The sequence below is a fragment of the Polypterus senegalus genome, chromosome 9 (assembly GCF_016835505.1).
Source record: "Polypterus senegalus isolate Bchr_013 chromosome 9, ASM1683550v1, whole genome shotgun sequence".
In the NCBI taxonomy this organism is placed as follows: domain Eukaryota; kingdom Metazoa; phylum Chordata; class Cladistia; order Polypteriformes; family Polypteridae; genus Polypterus; species Polypterus senegalus.
In genome coordinates this window covers 137,541,802-137,567,950 of record NC_053162.1, presented here as the reverse complement: position 1 = coordinate 137,567,950, position 26,149 = coordinate 137,541,802, and the positions used below count along the sequence as shown (strand labels likewise).

Below are 26,149 nucleotides of genomic sequence, written 5' to 3'. Positions count from 1 at the left end.
TTTATTTATTCACCTTACCTGCACCTGTGCAGAGCTTCTTTAGGATTTGGCAAGATTTCATTAATGTTACTCTAAAATAAGTCTGCTGTGCTAAATGACAGTCCCTCTGCAGAATTCCTATTGTTTTAAATAATATGAGGTTGCATTACACAGTAGGACTCTTTTATATCACTAATTAGCTCTCAATTGAGGCTGGGGGTTTGGTTGTTTGGGTGTTGTTTATGACTGCTAATGCTATTTGTGTGATATATGGGATTGATAGATATCTGATTGAACTTTTAAATTCTATAATTTTATTTCAGTTGTGAATAATTGCAAGGACACTTGTGACTCCTAGAAAGTGTTGGGGAACCAGCAGGGACACCCCTTTTAATCAAGGATATATAACAGCAAACAAAAAGAAGGCATGATGACATATAAATAGTCAGAAATTGCACCACACTTAAACAGAGGTATTAGTTTTCTCATAACAGAAGTCAAACGAGTTACCTTTGGAAATTCCGGGATGATCGTAACGTGGGTCCAATCTGTTCTTTTATAACTCCCTAATCATTAGGGACAGAGTCAATTGCTATCAGTAAGCGTCTTCTTGCTGCTAGGATTGTTTTAAGAGGCAAAGATGTTAGTGACTGCACCCTCTGCCACTGATAAACTCAGAAGGTGATCCTCTGGTGGGAATGTGCGACACAGTGAAACTAAGTACTTGTACAACTTAATTTGTAATGCATAGATTCTGAATAAATAAAATGTAGTAAAAAGGACATTGGTCAACTACTATTAACTAGGTTCAATAGAAATTGTACTAAAAAAATAATTTGTAAAGTAACTGAAATTGGACATTTTGAACATTTGTTCTGAAACGTCATTTCACCACTGGCTAATCTAGGAAACCAAAACTAATAATGTTTCAAGTAATGTGTATATGATTATCTAACATGTCACTCCAATGTTTTAAGTCATAAAATGTGAATTACACATGGAGTAAAGATGTGGTCACTTCTAAAAATGTGACAGTTTTGTAAAGCACCACTGTATTGCCTCATTTTTTGGGAAGGAGAAAATGTCAACTGTATGGGTGGCTTTATTAACAAGAAATTTTAACAAAACAGCCCAATAAAGCATAAACACGCAAAGTTAATTTAATAATAAATCGACTAGTTCATATATAATCAAACTCAATGCAATTGAAATTAAATAATCATCTTTAACCTTTGATCCATTATTCATGTTTATTGTGTCCATGCCTTCTGTAAAGAATGTAATATCACTTTTCACTGTGTGTTTTTCAAATGGAAAACCAAATATAGAGAACTTTTTAAAAGCAAAAACATCAAACAATTCATAGATAGTAGTGGACAATAGTGGATGATTTACCCCAGTTTTAAAGTAAGACAAGTTGGGATACACATATTTTGACTTTGAATAAATCATTTGAAACCTAAAGCTAAAGTCATGTGGTTTTTTGATTTTTTTGCTACATCTGTTTCTCTTATGCAGCTCAGAGTTGGAGGATTATTATTATTGTTATTATTGTTAACATTGTTGTTTTTTGAAAAAAGAAATAATACAAATACAGCTTACAAACAGTAAATTTACATGAATTACATTAATGTTGTTACCATTCAATTAACATGTATTGGATTTTTTTAATGCTTTGTTTAAATAAAAAAAATCATTGCATAACCCTAACCCTAACCCTTTACTGCTTAACAACAACAACATTTATTTATATAGCACATTTTCATACAAACAGTAGCTCAAAGTGCTTTACATAATAAAGAATAGAAAAATAAAAGACACAATAAGAAAACAAAGTAAATCAACATTAATTAACATCGAATAAAAGTAAGGTTCAATGGCCAGGGGGGGACAGAAAAAACAAAAAAACTCCAGACGGCTGGAGAAAAAATAAATAAATAAAATCTGTAGGGATTTTATTAATCCTTCAATGCCAATGATCAAGCTAATAAAACAAAAGGGTGTTACACACTTTATTTTTAAAAACTAATGATAAAAACATAGCAAAATAAATAAAATAACCATTTTACTTTCAGTTTTACAGCAATCCATAGCATTAAGAAAATATTTTAAATAGAAAATTATCTTATTAAAATGCTTAATTTACATGGATAGACAGATAGATCTGTCTGTCTAATTAAATGTGGGTGTTTGAAAAATTTTCAGAATATTTCACAGTTTACATACATGTATTTTTGTTTTGTTTTAATTTGTCTTTGTAAACAGCAGTACTGATCTTTGTGTTTTCATATGCAGTTCTCCCAAAGTATGAAGTTGTGATTAAACTACCAGAAACTGTGACCATTGAAGACACAGAACTCAAGGTTCAGGTCTGTGGAAAGTAAGTAAAACACAAGTGGGAATTAAACATTCCTTTTGTTTTTTTCAGTAAAAATTGGAGCAATTTTAGTTCACTAGATGTAGACAGCAATGAAGTCTTTCTAAAACTTTAGATGGGATATTAAAGGTTGGCAAAGCCAATTCATATTTGATGGCTTTAGTAAACTTGCAAGACATCTTTTGGTCTTGTTTGATAACTTTAATTATCCAAATGTTCTTCAGAAGCTTTACTTTTCCTTCTTCAGGTACACATATGGAAAACCAGTTGTAGGCAGTGTGAAACTGAGTTTTTGCCGAAAAACTTCATATTATCAGTTTACCAGAGGAGAAAAAAGAGATATTTGTCAAATGTTCATTATTATGGTGAGTAAAACATAAGATATTTGAATTTTGGTCTTTCTTGCACAGTAAAAATCATATCTGAGCCATACTGCGCTTAATTTTTTTATAATCATCATCTGCTTGTAAGATTACTCTGATACCACCATTTACTTTATTATATTCTCATTTTTACATATTCATCTTTTGCCTGTGAAATTAAATTTTCCAAATTTTCTTCTAAATGGACTAATCAATATATGTCTCTGTCTATCATCCTTTTCTATTTCTGCCTTGTGTTTAATATAATGAAATATTTCTTTGTAGTAAGAAATTATAATAAGGTGCTATGAAAAGTTTAGTAAATTGTCAGTGTTACATATATAGAAGATTATGCACTCTCGGTAACAAAATTTAAAGTCATCCTTCATTCCCAGCTTTCAGCTTTTGAGTAGCTGCTTACCGTATCCTACCCCTTTTTCATGATCTCACCCAGATATCTTCTGGCAAAAGTAAGTGGATGTGTTTGAGAAGATGTGCTGCATTTCTGTTCATTTTTTTTCTTCCATCACTTCTTATATTCTTCACTAGTTATGAGTGAGCTCTACAGTGTTCTCTTCTCCTTGAGTTTGGAGTAAACACGGAAGTGTTTGTGAATATTGCAGAACATAGCAAAAAGCATTGAAGTCAATGGGGACTGACTAACTGAACTAGATTTGACTGGATTATAATGGTGCAATTATCTTTAAAATGCCCCAAGGGCTAGGGAAACATCTGCCAACTATACTAGACTGATTATTATGGCCAAAAAGGTGACCTCAACAGGTGTGGCAGCATTGCCAACCTCTGCACCACTGTGCCTCTGTGAGATCTAATCAGAAAGAACAAAGTCAGAGATGTACAAGCATATATCTCATCAAAACAAAGTGGCAATGCCAAAATCGTAGTCAGCATATATGTTATATGAAGGTCGTTTTATGTTGATTTATTTGAGAAATTATTGTTTTTTGTGGTTTTTCAGAAAATTTAGTTTTTTTGAAAAATATTCAGCCCTCTCAGGTTCTTTTAAGGACTGTTTTCATTCAACATGTGGTTAATTATGCATGCATAGGGCATGCGCCTCCTTATCTTATATTGACATGGAACTCAAAGATTTACTTGCACATTTGGCGACAAGCACAGGTAACTTGTTATTTATGCTGTTTGTGTTTCATAAGAATAAAATTTGAGAAACTGCAACATTTAATTATCTATTAAGCTCCTTAAATTGAGATCACTTATTATAAACAGTATTAATGTACCTTTACAGTTTTACATTTTATAGCATTTGCTTTTATGGAAAATGTAATAAACAGGTATGAAAACTGATGCTATAGTAGTTCATCAGTTGCCTTAGCACCTTTGGTTTCCATGATATCTGCATGTTCTGTTTATATCTGTATGAGTTTTCTCTGCTTACCGTGAGTTCCTCCCAGTGTTCAAATCTGCAGTGTGTCAGCCAGTAGGCTAGCAATACTAACTATGAGCGCGATCATGTGCTCTTCATAGTGGCAACCACTGTGCGACCATTCCTCCATGAGATCAAAGAAGAAAGAACATAGTGAGAGATGTGCAAGCTTTATAAGCAGTCTGGAATACAAATGATCAGCATTATATACTTGGAGGGTGGTCCCATCCAATGGTGGTTGTTACATCTCCAGGAGATTTTGCACTTGCCTCGCAAAGCATTATGGGACACTGAAAAAAAAAACTGTTACCCTAAACCAACCGAATTATCAGTAAATAATTTGATGAACAAAATGCAAATGCAGCAAATTAGCTGTGAATAACGCATTGGCGAAATTCGCTGACCAACACTATTCCCCAACCTTATTAGTTGTGTTCTTTTGGCTTACAACTGAAACAAAAGCAGGCAGTCTTGTGTATTTCCTTGAAAATATTACATAGAATATTTTGTTGATGTGTAATATTTTAGAAAGTTTGGTATGATAAAGCAACTTATGGATTAGAAATATGTACACAAGAACAGGCCATTCTGTCCAACAAACCTCGCCAGTCCTATAGACTTATTTCCTGCAGAAATTCATCAGTTCTACTTTTGAAAGCCCCTAAAGTCCTACTGTCAACCACACTACTTAGTAACTTATTCCATGTCTGTATAGTTCTCTGTGTGGAGAAAAAATCCCAATGTTTGTGTGAAATTTATACTTAAAATGTTTCCAACTGTGTCTCTGTGTTCTTGATGAACTCATTTTAAAGTAACAGTCTAGATCCACTGCACTAATTTCCTTCAAAATTTTGAACACTTCAGTCATGTATCCTCTTAATCTTGTTTTGCTTAGACTGAAAATGCTCAACTCTTTTAAACTTTTCTCATAATTCATCCCCTGCACTCCTTTCTGTACATTTTCTAGCACTGCTATGTAATTTATATAGCCTGAAGACCAAAACTGGACACAGTCCTCCAGATGAGGCCTCGCTAGTATGTTACAAAGCTTGAGCATTACCTCCTTGGACTTGTACTCCACACAGCATGCTATATAACCAAACATTCTGTTAGCCTTCTTAATGGCTTCTGGAAGATGATAGTGATAAGTCTCCCATGACTCCTAAATCCTTCTCATAAGATATACTTTCAATTTTCAAATCTCCCATTGTATATTCAATACTAACATTTTTACTTTGTAGATGTAATACTTTACATTAATTTACATTAAAATCCATCTGTCCATGCCCCTCTGTAATGGTTTAATGGATTTTAAATTACCTGTCAATCCTCCTAGCTTGGTATCATCGTTATTATATTATTATAATTATGCAGTATATAATGTGGTCACCATATGCCTCCAGAGCACCAGTACATTTCCTGTCATGGTGTCTTCTGTGTGTATTTTTCATGGTTCATCTCCTTTTTCTCATGAGAGTTTGTCTACTGATGCAGTCCAATGTTATGTTATTAAAGTAATTGATTAACCTAAATTAGGTTGGTCAAGGAAGTGCTCCATACCAGGCTAGCAGTGAGGTATAGTGGATAAGGAACTTGATAGTAAGCCACAATTTGCATCTCAAAATCAATTTAACTGCGCTTCCACTGTATAAAGATAACTGTATACAGAAAAACTTTATATGTGTACTTATAAAGGGTATCAGGGTAGTGATGGATTATACAAAGGCGGTGTGAAATAAAAGTACTGTAGTTTGTAATTTATTTGTTTGCCATAAGATTGAATACTTTTAGAAGCGGATTCCATTCCTTTGTGTTATTTCTGATGAAACAGACTCCAGACCCACTTGACCTTGTAGTGCAAAAAACAAGCTTAGAAACTGGATAAATGATTAAGACAAAGTAAATATGTTGATTTATGGCATTGATGTATATTTTATAATTAAAAATGCTAAGGAACCTTACAATTCTTTTCCTGCTTAGACTGACAAGTCTGGTTGTACAACTCAAGTTGTGGAGCTTGAAGGATATGCATTGAATTCTACAGGATATGAACACTCCTTTAGAGCAGATGCTGAGTTGACTGAAGAAGGGACAGGTACTTATCTAAATTTTTAGTTTAATTTGTTTGGAAAAAAACAGCAGCACTAGTGTGCGTAACATTAAACATTCTTTTACAATCTGAGCCATACAGAACTTGAGTAATGTCTTGTCAAGGTCTTTTACACAGCATGGCATTTTCAGTGTTTCTTCCCAATATGTTGTTTAACTTGATCTGGAAAGTCTTAACAGATGTTGCAGAACAGTCTTGTTTTCTTTCAGTCCTGCTGACATTCAAATTTTCAAGTGAGATTTACTATATATTCTCCAAGATGCACCTGTGTTGTACTTCATATATTCCATTTCTTCAAGCAACTGATACTGATTAGATCTATCCATATAACAATTCAAATATGTGGGCATTTTACTTTAAGTGTAGCAGAAAGTTAAAGAGAAATACAGGCTAACATGAAATGATCTGTCTTTGGTTAATTTCTTAAAAAAAAACGTTAATCAGACTGCTTTTGCTTTTCATGTATTTTCACTGCTTTTGCTTTACATCAATCCCACTTTCTTTCTATGCAATCCAGTGCACTTTCACACATCCAATCAAAATAAATAAATAAATAAATAAGTTTAGGATCTTCAATGCTGCTGCCTTCAGTTCATTTTTTCTTTATTAATTTTATTATTGTAACATTTACCATAACAAATTAGCCAAGTTTAAAATAACAATCAAACACATCATTTATATATTCACTCCAACTGGTGTGTAAACGCATTGAACAAAATTCTGCAATATGTTGTTGCTACTTACCTGTTTGATAGAAGCGATAGTGATGACTGGGTGTACTAAACAGGCTTAAATCAGGATCTTGTATGATTTTTTTTTTCACCCAAAACAAAGACTAATTCAAGTGACCTGATAGGGTCCTTATGATAGGAAAACCATGTAGCCTTTTCTTACTGTATTTGTAAATGTTCTGTTGTTAACCTGTCCTTCAGACACTGTGTCCTATGTAACTAAGGCTTTGTTGTTATTTATTTACAGTATACAAGCCTGTATGTGTATTTATTTCTAAACATTTCAGTCTAATTGAATTTATGAGGTAAAATAAAGTTCAAAAGGAATAATTATGTTCTGTACCTTTTCTGCTTCCATTATGCCAACTCTGTTATTTTCTTCATTGAAAAGGTGTTATACTCCAAGCAAGTTCTACTGCAAAATTCACTCATGTTTTGGTTAATGTCAAATTTGAGGATACACCCAACTCATACAAACAAGGAATCCCTTTCAAAGGAAAAGTAAGTAATAGCGTGATCTTCAGTTGCTGTTCTCTGCACCTTTTCACAATAAAATGAAAACTGCATACATTTCCATAACATATTTTACACTGGCATCATATTCATAAAGTATGTTGAAAGTTGATTAAGTTTTTTTTGAGAACTGTGCTTCATATTGATTTTTGTTTGCAGCTAACAAAATATCAAATGTTTCATTGGTTATGCACCAGACAACCAGGCACAGCCCTGATATTCATGGTGATTTTACAGCAATAGAGTGTAAGGTAAAATCTATCTGTAGACAAAAGTCAATTGCAGAATAAATGGACTCTCACTCACACTGTGTCAATTTTCAATAACCACATCAAACAGTCTACACATCTTTCACATTTATTAGGAAACTAGAATACCTAAAGAAAAATGTGCATAGACATGAGAAGGAAATGAAAATTGCATCCACTGATTGACTAGGGTAGGAGATTAACATGGATCCTGGGAGTCGTAACACAAAAACAGCCAGCATTCCATTTGCTTGCACTACTACTACTACTACTACTACTACTAATAATAATAATAATAATAATAATAATAATAATAATAACAGTATTACACAGATTAACATCTGTTTAATTCATCATGTTGTTACTCTCCGGCTCCATGACTAACAATTTTGACATTTTATTAATTTTATATATTTTAGCATCTGCAGCACCTAATACACATTTCTACAAACTCACTAACTGTATGTCTTTTCTATTTTCATTCATACTATATGAGATTTTGTACTTTATTTCTTAGATAAAAGTCTTAAAATTTTACTTTTGTTTTGTGGCCAGAATTGTCTATATCTGTGTGTTGTTTGCAGATATGATTTTTATTTAGCAGACTGGCATGCGGTGAGTTTGTAATTTTACTGAGTACCAAAGTGACACTTTTAATTAATATGGTTATTATGAAGGTCAATAACAGTTTAAGATCATGATAAAAATAACTACATACAATATTACCAAACTTTACATATGTAAAAATAAATGCTGATAAATTAGAATATTACCTAAACTTTAGAGTGCTGCAATCATATATCAAGAGACCTGCCCTGACGTAAAGCTTTGTTTATAATATTAATGACAAGCCTTTCACGTTATATACCTTCACAATATCTTCCATTGTAAGATGTTGCGATTCACAGGGCATGTCAATATACAGTCGATCTGATTTCTTCAAGCTTCTGTTGTCCTGGAGCTACATGAAATGTACTGTATGTTTCAGCAATCAACTTTCAAATTATTCTTGATGAAATATATGTACAAAATCACACCATTCCTTTATATTAATGATCTAAAGATCCAGTGAGAGTTGGACTCCACCAGGGTTGCCCTTTGTCACCGATTCTGTTCATAACTTTTATGGACAGAATTTCTAGGCGCAGCCAGGGTGTTGAAGGGGTCCGGTTTGGTGGACTCAGGATTGGGTCACTGCTTTTTGCAGATGATGTTGGCCTGTTTGCTTCATCAGGCCATGATCTTCAGCTTTCTCTGGATCGGTTCGCAGCGGAGTGTGAAGCGGCTGGGATGAGAATCAGCACCTCCAAATCCGAGACCATGGTCCTCAGCCAGAAAAGGGTGGAGTGCCCTCTCAGGGTTGGGGGAGAGATCCTGCCCCAAGTGGTGGAGTTCAAATATCTTGGGTGCTTTTCACGAGTGAGGGAAGAATGGAGCGTGAGATCGATAGGCGGATCGGTGCGGCATCCGCAGTGATGCAGGCTCTGCATCGGTCTGTTGTGGTGAAAAAGGAGCTGAGCCGTAAGGCAAAGCTCTCAATTTACCCGTCGATCTACACTCCTACCCTCACCTATGGTCATGAGCTATGGGTAGTGACCGAAAGAATAAGATCGCGAATACAAGCGGCTGAAATGAGTTTTCTCCACAGGGTGTCTGGGCTTTCGCTTAAAGATAGGGTGAGAAGCTCAGTCATCCGGGAGGGGCTCAGAGTAGAGCCGTTGCTCCTCCGCATCGAGAGGAGTCAGATGAGGTGGCTCGGGCATCTGATCAGGATGCCTCCTGGACGCCTCCCTGTTGAGGTGTTCCGGGCACGTCCAACCGGGAGGAGGCCCCAGGGAAGACCCAGGACACGCTGGAGGGACTATGTCTCCTGGCTGGCCTGGGAATGCCTTGGAATTCTCCCGGAAGAGCTGGAAGAAGTGGCCGGGGAGAGGGAAGTCTGGGCCTCTCTGCTTAAGCTGCTGCCCCTGCGACCCGACCTCGGATAAGCGGAAGAGGATGGATGGATGGATGAAGATTTTTGTAGGAACTTTACACAAATTTTGTGAATGTTAAAAGAAACATTACTTTTTTATTCCAAGGGAGGAATGTGGATGTGTTTACATAAAGTCCCTGATTACTGAAGTCAGATACAAACTTTAATGATGATTACCTGAATGGAAATAACTGTCTTGAAATGATAAGTTTGATGTAGATCAAGTAAAAACAGAAGCCAGAGAACCAAAGAAATCAGATCCTCCACCAATACTGCATCTATTACCCTCTTGCCTTGCAAGTGTTTTTGTGGTACAGTACTTACAGTATTACATATGTTTTTAGCGCTTATGTTTCCTTTTAATATTATAGTCTTTTTGTCTGCCGATAAATTACATCAGGACTGGATGTATTTTTTTTTTCTCAACTTCTTAGATAAAAGTTAATCAAGCTGATTCTTCTCCATTTGCTAATAAACGAGTGTTCCTTGACATATCCCAATCTGGAATAGAAGAAATCCAAGTCTTGAACACAGATGGGAATGGTGTGGCCTTTTTCTCATTGAACACTTCATCCTGGGGTAACAGTACTGTTAATCTAAAGGTACATACCTTTTCTAAAGCAAGTTTCATGCAAGTAAACTACCTTATTATTTATAATACAGTATAACCTGTTTTTGTTAATACTGTAGGTTCTTACTTTCATCCACTGGGAGGTACTAATGAGCTTATGCATGTAACTCAAAATGGGATAAATGTTTTGTAATTGTATAATAGTACAATTAATAATGTAATAAAATGATTGTAATTTATGTTGGCAATAGTGTCCTTCACAATAACTCTGCAAAATGTAGTAAAAGCTAAATCCATACAGTTGATCACTAGCTCCTCACAATTTCTTTAGTTAATTTGATGTGTATTGTATTGTGTTTCATTGTAAATGAAAGTAGAAAGCTGTAAGGTTACACTTACAGGTTCAGAACGTCACCATCTGTTATGAAGTTTTTCAACTTAGTTACTTTGTCTGAGTTCTGGTTGTAAGAATTTGTATGTTAAACTGATGATTTAGAATGTCAGTCTCAAGTAAAGTACTAAAGTCAAAGCAGATTAGTTAATACTTGATCAAGGAAATGTGTGCATTTATCTATAGTTAAACACTGAGGTAGGAAATGTCACTGGGCGTGTATGAAAGGTTTTTAGAGTTAATTTATTGATTCCTTCTTCGACAATTGGTGGCGGTACACATGTGCACCAGTTGGATTAATTAATTGCTATTTAATGACACAGTGAATGAGGTTCAGCAGCAGAAGGTAAATTTTTAGGGGGTAAAAGAAAGTGAAGGAGACACGAGAAACTAGTTTCAAAATGTACTTTTTGAGGCTGGCTGAGACAACATCCAAACTACTAAGGCACCTGTAGTATTGCAGGGATGGTGCTTGTGAATGAGTCTGTGAGACCAGCATGGGTCAGGTCTGCTATGGATTTGAGGAAGTAGATGAGATGGAGAGGTGAGGCAGAAAGGGGGAGACTCAGGCAGGATGGTCTTGCCAGGGCTCACAAGGAGCATTTGCTGGAAGGATTTCCATTATTATGGAAAGGACAGGTTACATTGTGAACTTGATTTTTATTAGGATTTTTAAAGTTCATACTCTTTGTTTTTTTGTACTTTTATTCACAATTGTTTTAAATCATATTTTTTCTTTATTTATTCTGTAAAGGACTTTAAGCAAAGTTTGCACTTAAATTCATTGTTTGTTTGAAAAAAAAAATCAGTAATTTTTTTGAACAGTAGAGGCCTGTCTGCATCCTCACTTGCTTTTGTCCATGTTTATCAATGAGTTGTGCGATGTCCCATTATGGGGCCGTTGCCCATTGACTGTGGGCAGTACATTTATTTGGTTACACCCATAAACCAAAATCAAATTAGCTGGGAAACTTCTTATTCTCTGAACAAAATTTACATTATATGACCAAATTCCTCATTCTGAAAATGCACATAATGATATACCTTATAGACACATTATCTGATAATATTGTAATGCTACTATATTAAATTAGCTTGCAGTACTAGATAAACACATTTTAATATAGAACCTTTTCTATCTCATCTCAAGGTATTTTACAGCATGAAAAGTATAGTATAGAATTTTTCAAGATGCATATTTTTAATTGATAATAATTGAATATGAATAGATGTCGTTAAAATACTTGTTACTGAAAAAAAAAACCTGAGTTGGCAGTCAAAATATATATTTATTAAAAGAAAATCTTGAAAGGAGGTGGTATATTGAAGAACTAAATTATTTGCCCCGTTATTTTCAAACATTCTTTCTTAATTATCCTGTCATGTCACAAAAATAATATTTAATAGTCTTTATTTTATTTACAGGCATATTACAAAAAGGATACACCAAACACTTATGGTTTGGTCTCTCCCAGATATAATAGTGCATCTCTTTTTTTAAAACCCTTTTACTCAAAAAGCAAAAGTTTTGTAAAGATACAAGATTTGAATGAAGAGCTTGAGTGTGAAACAGAAGCAAAAATCATCACTGACTACATCATAAAAAGAGATGAGCTTGAGGAGGGGGCAACATTTGTTGAGTTCTTCTACCAAGTGAGTAGTCAAGAAAAACTATATGTTAAATGTCTACTGTTAGATGTCTACTGTTATGAATATTCCTTTTAACGTTTTGTTTTTCTGTCATGCACTTATAATTTACCTTTTCCTGTGTCCTCCAGGAGACTAGATTTAAATCATGGCCCAGTTGTTCTCTGTGTAGAGCTGCATTGTTTCATGTATCTCTGTACCACTTTTTCTCTTCAGATACTACAGTTTTTCCATAGACATGCATGTTAAATTGACTGACAATTCTAAAATGGCCCGAAGTAAGCAAATGTAGCTGCAAACAGCCCTTGTTTACTAGTACCTTGTCCACTGTGGGTTGCTTCTTTGTGCCCAGTGCTGTCGGATAGACATCAGCCCCCTGGCCCAGAGAAGAATAAACAGGTTAAAGAATGGATAATTAAATTCCAGGCTTTGCTTCTGAGAGATCCACAGTTAGAAACTGTGTTAGATAAAACTTAAAATGTTAAAGGGTAAATTCTGTATTTTTCCAAGTCAAAGTTATTTCTTCATAATTGTGACATTCATTATTTTGAATGTCATGAAACTGCACTCTAAATTTAATTTTTTAAATAATAAAAATAGCTATCCCACTTTTGCATTTAATAATAAAGCGAATGGGTACCAAGGACCCTTTGTAAAGAAAAGCCTTAAAATTTACAAATATGTCCACTTTCAAATAGCAAAAGTTTTGAACTAAGAAAATGTGCCTTTCAGGCTTCTGAGGCATGCTTGTAAAGTAAATCAAAGAACGATATGGATATGCTGTATTGGAATCATCTCAAAACACATATTGTTACTCGATAATATTATTGGCTTGAAAAGTGGACATATTCATTATGTTTCAAAGCTTTTCTTAATAATGAGATTCTTGTACCAATAAATTCCATTACAAAACATAATAACAAGTTATTTTAACATGAAATCTAATGACTCTGATGTATTTACTCAGCAGGCGCAATTGCATTACTCAGAAGTTTACTTGGCTTTGTTTTTCGTTTTATTAGGTAGTAGCAAAAGGAGGCATTGCAGTCCATGGAAGACTTCAGACTCAGTTGAAAGACGGAGAAGGTTAAATGATTCCTAATGAGCTTTGCAAAGATAACAGAAGAAATGTTTGCTTTGTAAACTTTTAACTACAGCCATCAACTAAATTATGTTTAATTTATGTTTAAAATGAAGCCAATACTAACAAGAGGCACATAATGCTGTTTAAGAAAGGAGTTCACTATGCAAATAGACATAGGATGAGCCATCCATTTTGCAGATATTAATCCTGTACTTCAGAATTGATTCTACTGTATAACTGTGCTGCACACATCTAGCAAAGGACATAGATCCACGTATAAATGCTGTGCTTGGTCAGTGCTTTTGTGGCGTTTGTACATTCTCATTGTGGTTTACTCTAGGTACAACAGTTTTCATTCCACATCCCAAAACCAGGCATGTTATATTAATTATAAGTCAAAACGTCAAAAAGGGGGATATACAAGTTTTTATCCTCAGAAAAACATTTGATCAAAGAAATTTCTCAAATGGATGTTCATTGAATTTTGCTGTAAAGTACCTGAATGATTTGCTTTCAGCAACACTATGAGGCTAATTAAAATCTAAAATCTGTATAATGACTAATAACCTCATACCATCTATCAATCAAAGCAGTAGCTTTATCATTAAATACGGATTCTTTTGATGTCTTTTGTACTAAATAAGCTGAAATCATTGCAGGTAGCATGTATCGGTTTATTTTACTGGGATCTAGCAAGTAACCAGAAACAAAGAAGCAATATTACTCAAAAAAGTGTAATTTAAATTACAACATTTGCTTAATTTATTTATAATTTTCTAATATTCTTTATTATTTATCTTTTGTATGTTTCGATGACTGGACTGATGTGCATCATTAGAAGGATCCTTTGATTTCACATTTCCTGTCACTTCCAATGTCTCACCATCTGCTCAAGTTCTCATTTATACCATTTTGCCAAGTGGAGAGATAATTGCAGATAGTAACGATTTTAAAGTTAAAAAGTGTTTTAAGAACAAGGTAAGTGCATGTTAAAGTACATTAATGTGTTTTTTATTGTGGGTAGTGACACTGCATGGCATATTGTTTATTATTTGATCAAACATCATTTTTGCCTTGTTATAAGTAGTAGTAGGGTGTTGTACCGTGTTACCCATTATGAAAGTAGTGAGATGTCAAGAAAAATTACACCTTTTATTGGCTAACTAAAAAGATTACAATGTGCAATCTTTCAAGGGAACTCAGGCCCCTTCTTCCTCAAAGCATTTTTTTGTCCAGACATTTATACATAGTAATGTCTCAACAGTGTTGGCAGTTGACAGTTGCTGCCACACAAAGGCAGGTCTTATAACAGAAACTGCTTAATATTTTGGGGTGTGCTTTGAGTCTCTGTTCTTGCTGACATTATTTCAGCATGGATAGTATTTTGGTTGGATAAATGGAGCTGGAACAACTATACCTGCCCTTCCAGTTGTTTTGAGAGCTTTCTGACATTGGACTGATCTATGAAATTTGACATCAACACTGCCCACTATGCCACTGCAAAATTAAAGTAAAAGAAGAATTCAGACCTGAGAGGGAAAAACACTAGTACATTGATTCTAAAATATTGTGAAATGTGAACTTAAAAACTGCCTGTAGTGTAGCTACTGATGTGATTAGCTTTTGATCCCTTCTACATCTACAGACAACTGGCTGTTAGTTTGTGCAGTTGATGTAATGGCTGGGGTCAGGTAGGGGTAATGCGTCTTTTTGCTTCTAACAGTTCCAGCCACACATTTCCTGTACACCCAGTGGAATCATCAAATTCGTGACAATATTTAAGGGTCTCAGCTTACAGTAGGACCTCTAGCAATTTTTTTGTACTTTAAAAAAGTGGATGACTTTATGTAAACAAAAATATCTCATGCAAAATTATGTAATATTTACTAAAACTTTTCCCCAATTTATAAAGATCAAGAGACACTCAAAGAAAGTAAAAAACACTCGTTTTAAGCTTATAATGCATGGCTATGAAATGAGTCTGCATTAAAAGCTACTATGAAGATATCGACAACTCTTAAAGAAATGCCTTATTTTAAATTTGATTTGAAAACTTTGAGTGCTTAAAAAAACGACAGCTCATCATAACTGACATCAGACCATATGTGCATCCTGTAATTTGCTTTCATTGTGGCTTCTGTGCACCACTGTTGAGCTCTGTCAGATATATTTTGATTTAATATGTTGTCACTTATGAATAGATTGAAATTCTGTAAGGATTTATATATTTGTGATAAATGTGCCTTGCACCCTGTTGACCCAATGGACAACATCTTTGAAACTTGCTCAGCAGTCTTGTGACGCAACACGCATTCAGTCATGGCATCATAGTTTGCTGTTTGAGCAAAATCACTCATTCAGCTGTGAATGATCAATATCAGGGATATTCATTGGGGTTAAAGAGGACTCAATCAAATATGTGTTTACACATTTGATTCATTTCAGGACTCTTATAATGCACAAGGTTCTTGAAAGCAGCCTATGCATGATCAGTATTTTAAAATCAGCAATAAAGTAGTACATTTTTATTACAGAGTAGCTGAGACAGTAAGATGAAGTCACCTTACTTCGGTAACTATTTAAAGATTTCATGTGTGAAAGGTTTACTGGATTTAAAGAAATTGCAAACTTTACACACTGTAATATTATCCAAACTTGTTATGTAATGACACTGTGAAACAATCACACTGTTGTAACTAAAATAATCAACTCTGTCTTATGCTAAATTTGACTTAATTCAAAACTAAACCAGATTTATTTTAAATACACACATAGTACTCATGAGATGAGCAAAATGCCATGACCTATTGCTAGAATTTGTACTGTGAATTTTTTTTAAGGTACTCTATATGCCACATGTGCTGTATCTGCTGCAATACTAGTTTAAAATAAAGCAGTGTTTTTTCAGCTTTAGGTTGATCCAAACAGGCAAATTAGCAAGAACTGCAAACTGTTTAGGACCATCACTTCCAAAAATATCTCAACTATATTTTTAAATATAATTCTTGCTTGCTAAATGCTACATTTCTTGTGTTATGCTGCTTATTGACTAAATTCTGCTTGATTTGCAGGTAGAACTGAGGTTTTCTTCGCCCCATGAGCTTCCTGGTGGTGACACTAATCTGCACCTGCAAGCTAAGCCAGGATCGTTGTGTTCTGTTCGCTCTGTCGATAAAAGTGTTTTGTTAATGGATTCCAGCCATGAGCTGACAGCAGATGTGGTATGTCGATTATTAATTACAGTTTATTTGAGTTTAATTATTGTGCGTTTTTTTTTTTACTTAATATACAGTACCTGTTTTTTAATCATTTTTGTTGTATATTTATTTCATATTTCAGTTATTATATCCTTGCATACTTATTGCTATTGTTTATCATCATTGCTGTCTCTTTTTGACGATGTACTGTGTAAAGTATTGTTCTGTCATTATGTGTCAGGTGGTTTCATGTCTACACCAGCAGTAAACACTTAATTGCAGTATATGGTTTAATAAAAGTAAACTTAACTTGTTTATTTATTCATTAAGCCTTTAACTAATTTTACAGCAATTCATTTTACTTAACAAACATGTCCTAATTCAGAGTCACATAGGGCTGAAATCCAATCTCAGCAGTGTTTGGAAAAAGAAACTGACAATCCATTGCAGGGAGACAAACGTACACTGGGATAATACCAGTCAACAGTTAATCTAAACTGAATAATCATTTCAGCAGTAGGCTCAGAAAACTACACTGTGGGAGGTCAGTGTTGAGGATCATTGTAAAGGAAGTCATTGTGTCTGTCATAACTCCACATACTTGCATGCAATCATCAGACATGCATCCTACTTGTAATGCATGGCATCTTAGCAAACCACTGTAAAATGGTACCATGTACTGGCAACTAGATAACAGTGAGAAAATAACTAAAAATAAGAAAATAAAAGGAAAATAACAAAACTTTGCAATTTCTTGTTATTTTGTGACAATGACACAATCACCAGTTTGGTAGAGTCCTAAAGCCTTTGAAATGACTTTATTACTCTTTCCACATCTAGCTCTCTGAGATTGACTCCAGTGAATAGCACCATACAACTATGTAAATTAATTGAGTTAACAAGCATTTTTCTTGCAGTACAGTATTGAGAAATTTCTTTTTGTTGTGGAAGGATGTGCTGCTAGAACATGTGTACTTTAAACCAAGATCAGGGCCGATAGATAATGAAAGAAGAAAAAATTCCGAAATATTCTTTTCTCTCACCCTGTGCTTATTATACTATTTTAAGTTAAAGTTTGAATATGTACTGAAATGTATTGTAAAAAAAAATGCAATAATGAACTTTTTCCTATCTGCTTTCTGCTTCTGTTTAAACCTATAATCTATTAGGTCTTTCTTATATCATTGTCACAGCCTATGTTGCTCACAAGGTTCCTGTTTGACTTGATTCCCAGATTTATAATCGGATCCCTTTTCAGAAAATGAATGGCTACAATTATAGAGTAGAAGACTATGAACATAATCTCTGTTTTAAACCTTTTCTACGCCCAATACAGAAGCGTTCAATGTATCATTTTTTACATCATTCAGAAAATGATATATTTACCATCTTTAAGGTAAGAATAAAATGATCTTTATTCCTTCTGTGTGATTGCGCCTCCTTCCCTTCTTTATTATTAAATTGTTGTATTTTGTTTGTGGTGTTTTTTATGTGTCTTTTGTTGTTTGAAATAAAGTGACATAGTGATCAGCACTGCTGCCTCACAGCACAGAGTTTGGGCAACGCTCCCCAGCATTTCTATTATTTTGCAAACTTAGGGAAAGCGAACTCCGTGGGGTTTGCTTATCACTATTGATTAAGAAATGGAGGTCTTTTTCCTGTGATGATTCAGCAACTCTGAACAATCTTATGAAATACACATTATTATTATTATAGCCAAATATGACACATTTTGTTACGTTACTGGCCCACAAGTCTAAGAAGAACAAAATAGCTAAATGCTGAATTCACATGTCCTTTTTTAAAGTTATTTTTAAAAATGGGTGTTGGTTGAAGTCTTACTAAAAACACAGAAGGCAGGAGAGTAATCACTGTTCTGACAAAGTAAGTTGAAAAGTCACAGTTTTTACAAAGTAAGGTAAAAAGAATCTGCATGTAACTTCCTCATAGGGGTATCACAATGATTTGATGTCAATTGAAACAGAACAGGGACAACATCCCATTGTTTGATTTTCTTGGGATGTGAACTGTGAGTCCACTTGTATCATGTCTCTCTAGTAATAAGCAAAAGATGGAAAGCTTTTATTAGTTAGGCAAGGTAATGTTAACGTTAGAGAAGTATGCACACATAAATTAAAATTCAGTTATGGCCACAACACAATTTTTATGCCAAAATTCCACTGCTGTTTTATAAGTAAGACCTCTAGACTGTGTTCAAATAAGAGTATTGTTTAACTGAACTAGTTTAACGTATATTTTTTCTTTTCCTTCTTTTGCAGAGTCTGGGGTTAAAATTACTGACCAATTCTGATGTAAAGAAGCCAGTTACCTGTCATGCATATGACACTGTGATGCGTTTATCATCAGTACCAGTGAACAGTCCTCCTCGTCGTATGTTATAACCTCTTTTAAAATTAATGTTTATAGTTTCACATTTGTGAATTTGATAAAGTGGAGTAGACAATGGAGAATTAATAGAAATACAAACACAGGATTGAACAGTTTGGAAACTACTAGTTTCAGATTCCAGGACTGTAGATAGTAACAGGGCCCCAATCTCAAAATTCAAATATTAACATTTAGAATACTTTAGTACTGACTCAAACAAATTAACCAACAATGTGTCTCTTTTTATAACTTTAAGTTACCTGGAAAAATGTTTAAAACCCATGTTAACAAATACTGAGATAGGAATTGAACCCAAGGCTCTGAAACCATGAAGGAGCAGTAGCTCTGACCCATGCACTAATCTTATTTTATGTATTGACCTTTTTAGTTTATCACTTGCAATTTTTATTCTTTTAAACACCTTGAAATGATGCAGGTTTCTAATGGAAGTAAATTTAATAAAGACAGATCTTTTTTTGTATTGTTTACCTCTGTTCATCTTTTTAAATTACAGTAGGAATGGCCGGAGGTCCCATGCCTAACTTAGTAAAGGAAACTGTCCGTAAATTCTTTCCAGAGACGTGGATCTGGAATCTGATTTCAGTCGGGTTAGTAAAGCTAAACGGGAACAAATTTTGAATTTAAATTTTATCTTATGATCATTAGGATAACACTGTTCTGCTTCTGATTTATTCAACTGCATTTTTAATTAGTAAGTCTAAATATAATAATTTAATTATTCTGTCTGAGCTTTTGAGACATTGAGTGTGTTATGATGTAGCCAAACTAAAAGTTCCAACCAATTCCAGTTTTTAGATGATAGTTTTTGATCCACTAGTTTTGAGACACTAGCTTTGGACTTTTGCACTTTCTAACGTCTGTTTTGCTATACTGTTTGCATTTAAGGACCCTGTGGCTGGTTACTTGACCCATGATTTACAAACAACAATATGTGCTTTGCAGTCTATTCTTCCTGTCTTTCAGTTTTATACCTTAGGCTTTGTTTTGTTTCATGAGTTTGATGTACATTGTAAAGGAATTTGACAGTTTTTCTCATTGCATGTAGGTTTTCTGACCTTGGCATCTTAACTGACTACATCTTTGCTAAATCCCAGTTTCTTTATTTTGAATATCACTTCCAGGTCTTTTTACATCCATAATTGTTGACTTGTTATCCTTATTAAAACTATAACCCAACCACACATTCCTTTACTAAATCTACTTAACATATTGTCTGACTAGAATAAAACAAAGCCTTACCCAACAGTAAAAGGCACTAGAAAGAAGTTGATCCCTAATAAGACACACCTTCACACCGTGCTACACTTGTGTTCACACACTCACTTAACACTGTGCAAATGAACCTACTTCTTTGTGCACATATAGTACACAAAAGTACAGCTTCACAAAAATTAAAAACCTCCTAAAGGAAGAATAGTAGAGGACGGAGCCAATAATAGCACAGTGACTTATTCTAAGAAAAACACACTCATTCTGAATAACAAGCCTAACATCTGTTATAGAGCAGCAATTCTATAAAACAAAATATAAATAAGACTTGAACGGTGCTCGTTGGAGATGACTGCCAAAGATCAAGTAATATCTTAGTGAAATTTTTAACTGCCTTTAAATATTTTGTGATCATCTGCAACAAACAGTATAATCTTGGTCTCAGATTACAAATGAGTTCCATAATAATGTGGACATTATTAGTCTAAATTTTGAATATACTTTAATGGAAAGCTTGCATCAAAAAGCATCATTTTAAGGTGAAATCTGCAATTATTCATAATGCTCATTTTACTTATTTTATAAAAAGATATTTTAAACTTATTAATAAAATGATAGGTACTATCACAGTAGTTCAAATCACAAACAATACACAATTTAAACTAATTTAAACTAAATTTGAACCATTACTATGCACAGTATGTCGACCTTACTCTTTAATATCCTTCAGTTCTTGAGTTCTTCTAGCTGACGATTGTGAGATGCTCTCTGTCTCTGCTGAAGAATCACCCAGAGTGCTGCTTTCCCCCCACAGTTAGCACTTTTTTGCAATGCTGGTGTCCATGAAATTATTGGTAGGCAGTATAATGTATGAAATGTTGCTATGCTTTGTAAGCAAGCATCTTTTTATGACAGTTGTTGAATTGTTTTGTTGCTAAGGTCAGAGTTATAAAAGTGTATGCTTGTGGTTACATGAGGTATGGAAATGTGAACATAAAAATAATTATATGTGCACAGGGGTAGTGTTTGATGTTATACTGTGGTGAAGTTTATTTTGTATATGATGTAGCTAAGGTAAGCTTTTACCTGATTTCTTAAGTTTGTATTGTACAATGCTAAAAACTATTTCAAAATATAGTGTATGATGGATGAAATGAGAGTCCTACTAACATGTAAAGGAAAATGCTATCACTTTTATAGAACAGCCAGGGTTTCATCCCTGGCTCAGATGTCTTCTTTTTTTCTTTATATTTTTTTGTCTTTTAAATATTACTTTGTTACTGAATGTATTTTTGTCTTCTCGCTTATAAAAATTTTTGTTTAATAACTGAAATAAATTATTATTGTTCCAAGTGCGTGTATGTTTCTCATGTTCCTTTTCTCGAATATACTCAATGTAAGGGCAGGAAGGTGTGCAGCTGGCTGTATTTAATGGACTAGAAGTCCATATGCTTGCCACTATGGTATTAGTGAATAATTCTGGTGGTGGACTGTGTCTCTTATCAATCTTTTTATGTGTTTTTTTTGATTGTTATGTTTTTTATCTCATGCTCTCGGTTCTAGTTCTTAGTTTTTGGATTATGGGCTGAATTTTTTTTTAGTTTTTCTTTGTTTCTGGTTTTGATTTTAAATGACTGTAAATAAATTCGTAAAATACATATTTGAACAAGGATATTTTGTGCTTTTGACTTTTTACTGTGTATGCCTTAAGCCTATTAAGAGTCTCAGAACAAGGCTTACTTTATGCTTCTAGGCCATATTTAAAGGCTTCAAGCCTCAAGACCTGTATTTTGAGTTAATAAGCTGAACAGAATAATAACTGTCGTAAAACAGAAAAGATGAAATTTCTTTTCTTTACACACAATCCTGCTCTATGCTGACAGCATCTGCTCCAGCAATCCCAATAACATTTTTCTGATAGGCTTCCTTCAACTGACTTTTAGTGATCAACATTAAAAAAATTCCAGCTAAGTGCATTTCTTAATTTTAGTTTTACAACGTGTAGTCCTTTTTTGGCAAAGGGTGGGGAAGAGACATTTTACTGCTTTTGGACTGAATACTGTACTTTAAGGGAACAGAAATTTGAGGGAGCTTGCACCCCCTTCTTGATACAGATGTGTATTATGATACAGGTAAAAAAAAAAGCTGCATGTTTTATTGCTTACATTTTAAGTATCTTATTGTGCAGCTACAAATGCAGTGGTTTATATTTAGTCACAAAAACAAAAAAGTGGCACTGTAATGTACTATACCTCAGTTTTTCAAAGAAAAATGTTGGAGTTTATGTTCTTTTTTAAATCTGTTGACACAGACTACTGTAAGCCAAGACCCACCTGTATTACAATGGAAATCTTCATTCATGGAATGCATCCATAACAATACTTTAAACTTTATTAAAAGGGAGTGCCTTCTATTAATATGTATAATTGCCTAAAATACACGAAAGTCTTAAACTTTAAAAACTGGAGATAGAAAAAAATAATGACCACTATTCAACAGAATTCACATCTATAAATAACTACTGAAAGATATTCTGGAGTGCAAATTGTATTCTTGCCTTAGTTGTCAATCAAGAGCATAGCACAAAAAACTAAATAATTTTAAGAATAGATTATAATTGAAGAACTACATATAATATTCTAGTCTTTCACCTGCCTGCAGAAAGGATTAGTAGTAGAAATCACAACCAAGCTGCCATTTCCCATACTTTAATATCTCATTTTCTCTTTTATGTTACATTTGTGTGAGTAGTCTTACTTTGTAAAATGGTACAAGGGTATTGTCACCAAACAATCACTACAAGCCCTCATGATAGATAACACATCCACTTATCTACTACTTTTTACACACATTTATTTCACTTACTTTTTATTAGCTAAGAACAACATATTTAAATCTCTTTGTGTTACAGTGGATATTGTCCTTCTCTTGCAGCTTCACTTCTTTTCTGTTTTTGCTATTTTTCTCTTTGATATAATGGTCTTCTTCTTGTTACCAATTATGATTTGTGTTTTTACGGATTTGATTTTTATTTGTATAATATAATCAAGTCAGATGACTAATTTATGTGAGAATTGCACAAAATCATATCATAAACTTTCTTTCGAATTTTGCTACTAGTATCTATCTATTTCCCATACCTCCTATAACACTTGAACACAGCCTTAACTTTGAAATGTGTAATTGAAGCTAGTTTTAGTATAACTTAGAGGTAAAAGGAGTTAAACTTGAAATTAAATCTCTCTTTGAAACATTGTCACTTGTTTTATGTGTCATTGTAATTATATGGTTTTATCTATACTAATAAAAGGCAAAGCCCTCACTCACTCACTCACTCATCACTAATTCTCCAACTTCCCGTGTGGGTGGAAGGCTGAAATTTGGCAGGTTCATTCCTTACAGCTTCCTTACAAAAGTTGGGCAGGTTTTATATCGAAATTCTACGCGTAATGGTCATAACTGGAAGCAGTTTTTCTCCATTTACTGTAATGGAGATGAGCTTCAACGCCGTGGCGGAGTTTCGTGTGACATCATCACGCCTCCCACGTAATCACGCAGTACATAGAAAACCAGGAAGACCTCAAAAAAGCGCTGAAGAAAACATGCATTATATAATTGAGAAGGCAGCGAAACAATAAGAAGCGAGCGAGTGACATATACAACCATATTCATGAGTTCTGCTACTGAAACAAAGCACGATGTAAACCTACACTTTAAATTAAGTTCATAGACAGGCTGCGCTGGCGCTTGTAATTTAGTGCCTGCCCATATAAGGCCGTCCGTCAGCGGCAATCCAATAGCAAACTCCCACTAAATATTCACGGGTGAAGGACTGTGCTTATGGAGAGGAAGATGAGATGGTCAGGGTGGTGTTTGACACAAACTCAGCGAAACTGCGAAAGAAAGTTTTAAGTGCCAGGACTAAGGTAACATTAAATACAGCCATGGACATAGCACGAGATGGCACCAGCACAGCTGGGAACCTTCGATGCATGTACACCGAGCGGCTCACGTGAACTGGCGAGTGCACAGATAAAAGCAACAGTTCCAAAGAGCTGAACAAAACCGAATTACACAATTGAAAAGGCAGCAAAAATATGAAGCGCCTAATACATATAAGCATATTCATAAATCCAACTCTGCGGAAACAAAGCACACGTTGGAAAAAGTCAATGTCCCGCTAAAGGAAGACAGTGTAAAAAAAACCCGTGCATGCAGTGTGTCAGGTCTCAGATAAAGAAGAAGACGAGCTGTTTATTGATGCAGTAAGAAACGAATCGATGAATGAAACCTGTCATCTTTACAACGATTGACAAACACGGAATGTAACTTGAACACAACACATCCTACAAATACGAACCTGATTGAAAGAAATAATGATAATCAAATCCTTGATGACAGCAACACTCAGTAACACTCACAAAACAAATACTGTATATTGACAGTCATGTTACGTTATTTTTAAAATGTTCCCTTTTCTTTTCTAGCTTTTTAACACACTACTTCTCGCTGCGATCGCGGGTATATATATATATGTATATATATATATCCCGATCTACATACTCGAATAATGGATACTTTATTCGCCATCAATGATTGTTTTGGTAAAGCCATACTCAGTGTATTCATTAGATGAACGGTAAAAAGTAAGAGCGAGGGAGGATGACTTATTGAGGCATGCAGGCTGTAGTGTGCGCCAACTCTATCTGAATTGCGCGATCACATTTGAAAAATATATCTTTTCAAGTTCTATTTAGTCCATATGTGTCAAACTCAAGGGCAGCGGGCCACATCCGCCCGGCGTAATTATATCCGCCCGAGATCATTTTATATACTGTATTATTGTTATTAAAGCCCGGTATATGAAGCGCTGGTAACACAATAAACTACAGATCCCATAATGCAGCGCTTCAGCTGCCTTGCCAACACTTACGCGTTAATCAAGTCTACCTTATGATGCTGCAAGTTATTGCGAAGCTAGCTCACACGATGCTGAAGAGAAAAGTTGATTCTGAAAATAGAGCCTTTAAAACCGATGGGAGGCTGAGTATATGTTTACTGAACCCGTGTGTCTCATTTGTGGAGCTAATGTGGCTGTAATTACAGAATTTAATCTAAGACGGCACTATGAGACAAAACATCAGGGTAACCTGAATGCAATTCAGAAGATACAGAAAACAGCATAATTAAATAAGAATCTGACACTTCAGCGGACGTTTTAACCGTGCACAATCACAAAGTGATTTCAAGTGAAGCTGCTTTTATGGGAGACACAAATGCACCAGTTCACCTTGCCCCACTTTCCCTGTTGCCAAGTAATGTTAAACCAAGTCGTCACTACGGTGTTCCCAAACACGAACTTTGCTGATAAACTGAGCGCACGCACTGAGTTTGCATGGCGCTTTGGTGACTTTGAAGAACAAAAAGTCCGTCTACATGCGGCTCGAACCTTGTGCATGTTTGGTAGCACATATCTGTGTGAGAAGCTCTTCTCAGTGATAAAGACTAACAAAACAGCACACAGGAGTCGCCTCACTGATGAGCACCTGCAATCCATCCTGAGAATCTCCACAACACAGAACCTCACAACAAACAGAAACGAACCTGTGGCCAAAAAGATGCCAGGCGTCCAGCTCTAAAATGACATATGAGCAAAGACAACTGAATGATTTGATTTGTTATTGCTGAAAGGAACACATTTTATTTATATTTCCAGGTTTTGTTATGCAGCATGTTCATATTTGAATTTGTATAATTTTGACAGGATATATTTTTATGGAGAGCAAAATCTTTTGGGATATTTAAAATCTAAGTTTATTTTTTATATAAAATTACATAAGAGTAAAGAAATTTGAATGTTTGTTCTTTTAACGTTTACTTTATTTCTAACTTGTATAATTTAGACAGGATATATTTTTATGGAGAGCAAAATATTATAAGT

At 34.5% G+C, this 26,149-nt stretch overlaps 1 protein-coding gene across 1 annotated transcript in view; it reads left to right on the top strand.

The window, feature by feature from the left end:
• Positions 1-26,149, top strand: part of LOC120535857 (alpha-2-macroglobulin-like protein 1) — a 92,694-nt gene that overhangs the window by 13,953 nt on the left and 52,592 nt on the right. The window contains exons 7-18 of the mRNA XM_039763975.1: positions 2,275-2,359; positions 2,604-2,721; positions 6,104-6,218; positions 7,356-7,465; positions 10,135-10,302; positions 12,088-12,315; positions 13,332-13,395; positions 14,232-14,371; positions 16,465-16,614; positions 17,825-17,986; positions 18,870-18,981; positions 19,493-19,586. Of these exons, the coding sequence (XP_039619909.1) occupies positions 2,275-2,359; positions 2,604-2,721; positions 6,104-6,218; positions 7,356-7,465; positions 10,135-10,302; positions 12,088-12,315; positions 13,332-13,395; positions 14,232-14,371; positions 16,465-16,614; positions 17,825-17,986; positions 18,870-18,981; positions 19,493-19,586 (1,546 nt within the window). The remainder of the gene's footprint in view (positions 1-2,274; positions 2,360-2,603; positions 2,722-6,103; positions 6,219-7,355; positions 7,466-10,134; positions 10,303-12,087; positions 12,316-13,331; positions 13,396-14,231; positions 14,372-16,464; positions 16,615-17,824; positions 17,987-18,869; positions 18,982-19,492; positions 19,587-26,149) is intronic.